The 9,259-nt window shown below is 34.3% G+C and overlaps 1 protein-coding gene across 1 annotated transcript; it reads right to left on the minus strand.

The window, feature by feature from the left end:
- Positions 1-348: 348 nt before the first annotated feature.
- LOC143234526 (twist-related protein 2-like) lies at positions 349-8,856 on the minus strand. Its single transcript, XM_076471945.1, has 2 exons — positions 8,144-8,856; positions 349-678 (listed from the first exon to the last, which is right to left on the minus strand). The coding sequence occupies exon 1, from the start codon at positions 8,854-8,856 to the stop codon at positions 8,179-8,181; it is 678 nt and encodes a 225-aa protein (XP_076328060.1). The 3' UTR covers positions 349-678; positions 8,144-8,178.
- Positions 8,857-9,259: the final 403 nt, after the last annotated feature.

Genomic DNA, 9,259 nt, shown 5'->3' on the forward strand with positions numbered 1-9,259 from the left:
ATTACTTTCGTTAAGTAGCCATTGGAAGTAACGTGGCTCAATTCACAGTTTTGTTTGACCATTAGACAATTCTTTCATTTTCAGTTTGACAAACAAACAGTCAAATAAAAGGACAGAGAGTTTTGCTTCAAAAGATACCGATTTCTGCGGAGTTGGATTTTCGTGTTAACTTTACTTGAACAGTGACTAATAACACGTGAACACTGGCTGTCTTGGAATAACTGAATAATGAGCAAACAACCAACTTTCCATGGAAATCATGTCAGGTAATAAACAATTTGTAAACAAATTAACGGTTTCATCTGTCTACACACCTATTGGCCAGCAGTAAGCGTGACGTCATAAAATGTCCAGCTATAATGAATAATGCGTTTCTTGTTACTTTGAACCGCCAAAGTTTCTGGAAAATACTTAAACATGATTAGTTGAGTCTCTACTTAAGCTGTCCAATCAAAACAAACGTTGCATCTGAAGCGATATTGTGATTCTCCGCGTAAACTTGATGTGAACTTCTGTCCAGAAGTTTCATCAAAACACTCTTCCTGTGGTCACGCAAACAACATGATGGTCCATTAGAAATGTCCAAAGGACGCCTGTAGATTCGGATCAACAAGCTAGTTCTTGGCCACCCAGCTCTGCTGCACAACAGCATAGTTTATGGTTTCGGTTTTGTTTCATCTGTGGAAGAAGAAAAAAAAAAAATAGTTTCATTTCTCGTCCCTAGTTTTGTGAACGTAAGATAACTGACAAAATGAACGTAAGATAACAACTGACAAAATAAACGTAAGATAACTGACAAAACGAACATAAAACTAACAAATTTTTCATTTTAAAACTTGATATTATTCAGTAACAACTACCGAATATCAGATGACATAATAGACAGATCAGGTAGTAGACATCAAATAACATAGGAGGTAGCGGACATTAGATGACATAGCAGCTAGTGTATATTATGTGACATCACAGGTGGCGGAATATTAATTGACAGAGCAGGTAGTGGTTATAAAATGACATAGAAGGTAGCAGATATCAGTTCATATAGTGGGTAATGTGTGAGAGATGTGTTTGTTTACCCATGGTGATGCGTGGACTCCATGAACCTTGTTTTAAGTTTTTTTCTTTATCGTTAGTTTTGTGATTTTGTTCCCGTAGACACAACAAGTATAAATATTATTCATTTACTCACAAAAAAGGCTTAGTTATTACATACATTACTTTTACCCTCATCTCTTTTTCTAAGGATTGAACATCGTTATGTGAAAGTGAAATGTTTCCGCTTGACCTCAATTTTCGTTTCTTCGGAAAAAGACAAAGATTGAACTCGACAGAAACAAGTAATCTAATCCTTAATGTCATCGTTATGTTCTCAGACAATCATAGCTGCTAAACTAACATGAACAGCTGTGTTTATGGTTCTGCACGCGGTTTTTTTTATTAGGCCTAATGTTTTAAGGGGCTCTGATTCAGTATCTCGCTCACATTTATAGTTGTTTCTTACCTAACATAAAGTTCATTTTTAAAAGATTTATAACATAACATCTCGTGTCTTTTTTTTGTTACCAGTATCTCGCAGATGCAATAAATGAAAATTTCTTAGCGACTACATTTGAAATCAGCTTTATCTATTACATCCGGTCAAACGTATTTATTCAATTTTAGATACATATATATTTATATATGACAATTTTTATTCAACTTTTGTTAATAAAATTTTTATTCAGCTTTTCAACTAATAATGCATTTGTATACAAATTTGTTATCAATTTCTAGCCATGAAGCTACCAATTATATATCAGCTAAACATCATGTACCAGTCTCTGGTTTTGTGGTTACTTGTTATAGAATAGCCTAACATGATGTACCAGTCACTGGTTCCGTAATTACTTGTTAAAATGTCTTTAACACGACGTACAAGTCTCTAATTCTGTAGTTACTTGTTAAAGATGTCTTAAACACGACGTACTAGTCTCTAATTCTGTACTTACTTGTTAAAGATGTCTTAAACACGACGTACTAGTCTCTGGTTCTGTAGTTACTTGTTAAAGATGTCTTTAACACGATGTACCAGTCTCTGGTTCTGTAGTTACTTGTTAAAGATGTCTTTAACACGAAGTACAAGTCTCTAATTCTGTAGTTACTTGTTAAAGATGTCTTAAACACGACGTACTAGTCTCTGGTTCTGTAGTTACTTGTTAAAGATGTCTTTAACACGAAGTACAAGTCTCTAATTCTGTAGTTACTTGTTAAAGATGTCTTAAACACGACGTACTAGTCTCTGGTTCTGTAGTTACTTGTTAAAGATGTCTTTAACACGATGTACCAGTCTCTGGTTCTGTAGTTACTTGTTAAAGATGTCTTTAACACGAAGTACAAGTCTCTGGTTCTGTAGTTACTTGTTAAAGATGTCTTAAACACGAAGTACAAGTCTCTGGTTCTGTAGTTACTTGTTAAAGATGTCTTTAACACGAAGTACAAGTCTCTGGTTCTGTAGTTACTTGTTAAAGATGTCTTTAACACGATGTACCAGTCTCTGGTTCTGTAGTTACTTGTTAAAGATGTCTTTAACATGATGTACCAGTCTTCGATTCTGTAGTTACTTGTTAAAGATGTCTTTAACACGAAGTACAAGTCTCTGGTTCTGTAGTTACTTGTTAAAGATGTCTTTAACACGAAGTACAAGTCTCTGGTTCTGTAGTTACTTGTTAAAGATGTCTTAGACACGAAGTACAAGTCTCTGGTTCTGTAGTTACTTGTTAAAGATGTCTTAAACACGACGTACTAGTCTCTGGTTCTGTAGTTACTTGTTAAAGATGTCTTTAACACGATGTACCAGTCTTTGATTCTGTAGTTACTTGTTAAAGATGTCTTTAACATGATATATCAGTCTGTGGTTCTGTCGGTGCCATGAAGAACCAAAAAGCAACACAAGTTTATTACATCAACCACTTGAGTTTCTTTATAATACAAGAAAAAAATGTGTACAGACATGGTTCCTCTACTTAAAAAGTGTAGTCACTTGTTGTCCCAACATATCTTTCCAGCAAGGAATTCAACATTGAGCTTTTGGACCGGAAATAATTATTTGGACAGATAAAAGTCCTTGCTTAACAAACTGGGACATAAGGACAGAGTGCTTGACAAGACAATGACCAACGGACACAATTTGAGTTCGAACTGCTTTTCGTCACGTGTAGGTCACACGTAAATTTAAGTTAGTGGTTATTTACTTTTAAGTGTAAAGTACAGCATTTGTAGGATACTAGAAAGTGTACATTTGAATTCAAAATAAAGATTTATTTATGATCTTCAGACGAAAAAAAAATAACAAAAAATAACAATAGCTTATAGCTCTTTACTTAGAAAATTATGTGGCACAATTTAAGGATCTTGGAATGGGATACAACCCCTTACTCCTCAGATCCGTGTAGGACAGAATAAACAAAGTACTAAAGCTGTTTTTCTTATAAAAGTTAGGCCTAGAGGATGGGTCGCTTGACTCACATTTTGCAGGTTTCAAATCCCTGTCATCAAACATGCTATCTGTGGGGGCATTATAATGTCACATTCAATCTCACTATTCGTTGCTATAAGAGTAGTCCAACATTTTGACTGCTATATTAAAGAGGACTAGCTTTTATACCTCTAACATAGTTTTGCGCGAAATTCAGACCAAACCAATATAATATAAGTCATACTGCTATTGGACATGTGAGAGTGTAGCGTTTGAAATCTTACAATTCATCAATTAGTGACGAGTGTACATCTTTCCAATCTGTACACTTGAGATGAAAATACGTACAACAAAATATAAGTCAAGTAAGAAAACGGCTCAAGTTAGTCTCTGGTGACCAGATTACATAAACTGTAAGAACCGTTCATTTGTTAACAATTAACTATAAAGTACGTAACAGAAGTAAGTACTATGACAGGTAAACAGTATCGATTAGAGAGCTTCAAATACATCAAAACAAGCTGTACATTTTAGGGATAGTCATGAGGTAATACGGCAACAAACGAGAGTATACGGTGGCATTACTACTTTCTCTGTACGTATTGAGTTATCAATCTGCTTTGGTTCATTTTCCACACAAAAAAGTCGTATTAGTCTGTGAGGCTTCGCCACGAGACAAGAAACAGATTATAAACCGTGGGTATCTCCAATTTTATGGTCAGGTTAATTCTGTGAATATTATAAGGACATACGATCTTCCTCAGATTCATAAAAATAAATTAACATACAAAAACAGCAAGGAAATTCGTTTCTTGGTCCTTTATGGACTTTATACATCCTGTGTTGTTGGACTACTGAGGATGTTTTAAACATGTCAGCAGGGACTGTTTCGTATGTAACATTTTCCAGATGTATCAGAAAAGGGCAAGGAATTTTGAACTTCGTAAAACATCTATAAACATATTACAAAGTTTTCCATTGTATTTAGCACCACCTATAATCATTACCCAATAGTACAGCATATTAAATATTACCACCCCAGTACCCCATATATATTTATAGCAAGAGTAGATTAACCAACGAACTTTCCAGTATTTCATTGTGGGTTTGAGTTCTGGTACTAAACTGCTTTAGTGAGTTACTGAGGTCTTGATTCGGTTGCGATTTGAATTTTTAAAATGAATTTCCAAACCCTTGAGTTGTTTTTGTGTTAGTTTTTGTTAACGTAATAACTAATCTTGGCTTACTTGTGTTTTGGGTTTATGCTCGTGTACTGTTTCAATCACATTGTGACTTAGAAATATCTAAAAGTGTTCAGTCTTCGCTTAGTACTATACTTTACACTAGGTGGCGTGATGAATGAATAAAAAAATTTGAATAGAGCTAACACAGCACGAATGTTTTTCACCTTAAATATAAAAATGTTCGTTGGGTAACACTACTTCCGGTGGACCAGACCGAGATCAGGAGAAGTGTAAAAATGTGAAGCTATCCTGACGATCAAATAACAGGTTTACTTAAGTAATTCAGTTTAAAGGTCATTTATACTACTGCTTTCACGTGACCTCTAATATTAAAAGTACTTATTGAAACGCTCCAAATGAATGTAAGTTAGTGTCTTGAATGTTAATTAGTGTCTTGAATGTAAGTTAGTGTCTCGAATGTGAATTAGTGGCTTGAATGTAAGTTACTGTCTTGAATGTGAATTAGTGTCTTGAATGTAAGTTAGTGTCTTGAATGTGAATTAGTGTCTTGAATGTAAGTTAGTGCCTTGAATCTCTTCAAATACAGTTGTTTCATTTAAGTTCTGCTGAAAATGGAAGAATGTATTAATATTGTACTAATACCGTACAAATGTATTTATATTGTACTAATATCATACAGATGTATTTATATTGTACTAATACTATACAAATGTATTTATATTGTACTAATATCATACAGATATATTTATATTGCACTAATATCATACAGATATATTTATGTTGTACTAATATCATACAGATGTATTTATATTGTACTAATACTATACAAATGTATTTATATTGTACTAATATCATACAGATATATTTATATTGTACTAATATCATACAGATATATTTATATTGTACTAATATCATACAGATATATTTATATTGTACTAATATCATACAGATGTATTTATATTGTACTAATACCGTACAGATGTATTTATATTGTACTAATACTATGCAGATGTATTTATATTGTACTAATATCATACAGATGCATTTATATTGTACTAATATCATACAGATGTATTTATATTGTACTAATACTATACAGATGTATTTATATTGTACTAATACTATACAGATGTATTTATATTGTACTAATATCATACAGATGTATTTATATTGTACTAATACCGTACAGATGTATTTATATTGTACTAATACCGTACAGATGTATTTATATTGTACTAATATCATACAGATGCATTTATATTGTACTAATATCATACAGATGTATTTATATTGTACTAATACTATACAGATGTATTTATATTGTACTAATATCATACAGATGTATTAATATTGTACTAATACCGTACAGATGTATTTATATTGTACTAATACTATACAGATGTATTTATATTGTACTAATATCATACAGATGTATTTATATTGTACTAATACTATACAGATGTATTTATATTGTACTAATACCGTACAGATGTATTTGTATTGTACTAATACTGTACAGATGTATTTGTATTGTACTAATACTATACAGATGTATTTATATTGTAATAACAATATACAGATGTATTTGTATTGTACTAATACTATACAGATGTATTTATATTGTACTAATACTATACAGATGTATTTATATTGTACTAATACTATACAGATGTATTTGTATTGTACTAATACTATACAGATGTATTTATATTGTACTAACAATATACAGATGTATTTGTAGTGTATTAACACCATACAAATGTATTTGTATTGTGATACTAGCCTTACAAGAATAAATTGTAGTTATGGTTTAGTGCTATAATACGAAAGTAAAGTTCACGTATCTATATGACTAACTGTTGCTTTAGAAACACAACGAAATTCCTTACGTATTAGAAAGCAAAGGCCAGTGACAGTGGGTTACTGTACTTCCAAGGGTGAAACATTTTCACAAAGCAACAAACATTTTAAATTAAAGTTGGGAATTGTCAGTAGTTTTGTGACGAACAGTTGTAATGAGATGTCACTTTACCGTTACATCTGAAATTAGGTAATTCATCATTACAAACTCATTAGTATATATACATACTACCAGTCGCGTGGCGCTCGACTCGTAAACTGAGGGTCGTGGATTCGAATCCCCGTCGCACCAAACGTGCTCGCCCTTTTAGCCGTGAGGGCATTATAATGTTACGGTCAGTCCCACTACTCGTTGGTAAAAAAGTAGTCCAAGAGTTGGCGGAGAGTGGTGATGACTAGCTGTCTTCCCTCTGGTTTTAGACCGCTTAATTAGAGATGGCTAACGCAGATAGCCCTCGTGTAGCTTTCCGCGAAATTAAAAACAAACACTTTGGGAAATACACTATAACTCATGAAACGATTATGAATGATAGAATGGAACTAACATAAATATTCTACCCCTTAAAATATTCAGACATAGTTCAGCATTGGAGAAACTTCTGTACAGAATTCTAGATTGGAAACCGTATTTAAGAATGTATTACACTAATTCTGAGAAGTCTCCTTGTTTTTATTATATATTATTGGTTTATTTTGTGAATCGTTAAGAGTTTTTGGAAAACAGGTTTTTTCATTTTAGAGCAAAGCCACGCTGGATCTCCCGCGGGGATAGAACCCAGGATTTTCGTGCGGTAAGCTTACGGATATTTCCTCGGGGAACCCACGTGACTCTAATGCTCTAGTACCAGTAGTTCTATTCTAAATCTAGTAATTCTTTCAGCCGAAACTCACTGCAGCACGTGATGTAACATTTGTTAAGGGACTTGGTCATCATTTCTATTCGTCACCACATCAAAATTCTGGAATGGATCCTCCCCTATCATTTTTAACACCATGTTTTATAAAACATTTATGCAAAAAAACTGCTTGAGGTCTGTGATTCTTTGTTTTGGTTCCTAATAGCATACGAGTTCTTACAAAATCACTAAATAACTTTGGTTTTCTATTTATTTTGATTTTAAAAAGAATGGTTGAATTTATTCAGTTCTAAAAACCCATGAGTAAAAACAAAAGGATACACATATCTGGAGCCGACTAGTGGTACCAGAAATCATCAAGCCTGCTGGGATGCGACAGATGTGGTAGTGTTCCAGGCAACATATTATACATATGTAACCAATTTTTATGAAAACAATAGTTTCGGTGTAAATTTTATTTATAAATAAGCGACATTGTAAAGTTTAGGTCAGTTCTTTAAAATGGGTGTTATTGTAACAGACAGAAGCAAAGTTACTCGATATAACAGAGCCTGTGGATCCCACCGGTTGTAAACGGTGTAAAACAAATTAAGAAGGTAATTTGACGGTTACAAATAACTGATTTAATCTAGAAACTACAGGAGCCACGAATGAGACCTGACACAACCATTGTTCAAGAAAAACGCATCTGCACATAACTGAGGAATTTCGTTCGTACTAAATTATAATAAACATTCCCGGTCTTAAAACTATTAAATATTACTCACTTTTTATTATCGTACGAGTCCCCAGAGAGACAACTCTAATGTCCTGACCAGGCCCCCTCCATCCTCCAAACGGAGAAGGCATAGCTGAGCCGCTCGTGCGCCACGTAGCTGCAAGGACTAGTCATCTTTCCATCCTGGTCATCATTTTTCAAGACTTGATAGAGGAAGTCGATGTATCTAGCTGCTAATTTAAGGGTCTGTATTTTACTCAGTTTATCAGAAGGTAATGTTGGAATGATTTTTCTGAGGGCAGCAAAGGCTTCGTTTAAATTCTGTGTCCTCTGACGTTCTCGAACATTCGCTAGAATCCTTTGGTTTTGTAGTTCCTCGAAATTTTGATACGACCTCTTACGAGGATGCCGCGTGGATTCTCGCGATCCTTGACAAGTAGGGTCACTCTTCTTTCCGGGTCGACGTTTTCCGTGTATCTTTCCGTCACCTCGGTCGTCAGATAATGTAGATATTTTCACTTCTCTGGCGGCTATTAAAGGCCGGGTTTGGAGAGAGTCCTCTATGGGATAAGTGTACAGATGAGACTGTGTCATCTCGTGGTGATCGGTATTTGGGGGTTCGGACTTTATAGGGGCAGACCAAGAAGTGTAAGCTGAAGTTGTGGTGAAAGTTGCGCTTCTATCTGACAAGGGAGAAACCGAAATTTGATCCGTGGAAAAACTGGACTCGGGAGATTTATCTGTGGTCAAAATGTCGTCCATATTTGGAAGGGCGTCATCTCTGCCCGAAGCATTAATTAACCCTTTTGCTCTTTTGTGTTATCCAAATCAGCTCACGCAAGCAGGTCACTTTGATACTAACTGGGTTCAAATGTTAACCAATAGCTTCAGGCCAGTTAAACGCGTCTAGCTACTTGCACGTGCATCACCAGATTTAACGTGAACGCCCTCTTGCTTTACACAGCGTCCCTACTCAACCACGTGACATATTTTCCATCCAGTTGTGAGTCGAGGTTCGAAAGTGAATGAACCAATACGGGGAGTTAGAAACAACAAAGGTATGACAACATTTCCTTAAAGAAATAGGAAGTACTGAACATTGAATTTCAAACTAACAATGTAATATTACACATTTACAATCATAGTTTATATAAACATAAACGTG

Source organism: Tachypleus tridentatus, chromosome 12 (assembly GCF_004210375.1).
Source record: "Tachypleus tridentatus isolate NWPU-2018 chromosome 12, ASM421037v1, whole genome shotgun sequence".
Taxonomy (NCBI): Eukaryota; Metazoa; Arthropoda; class Merostomata; order Xiphosura; family Limulidae; genus Tachypleus; species Tachypleus tridentatus.

Excerpts from the sequence above, each read along its gene's own strand:
- LOC143234526 (XM_076471945.1), bottom strand. The coding sequence starts at position 8,856 with ATGGACGACATTTTGACCACAGATAAATCTCCCGAGTCCAGTTTTTCC.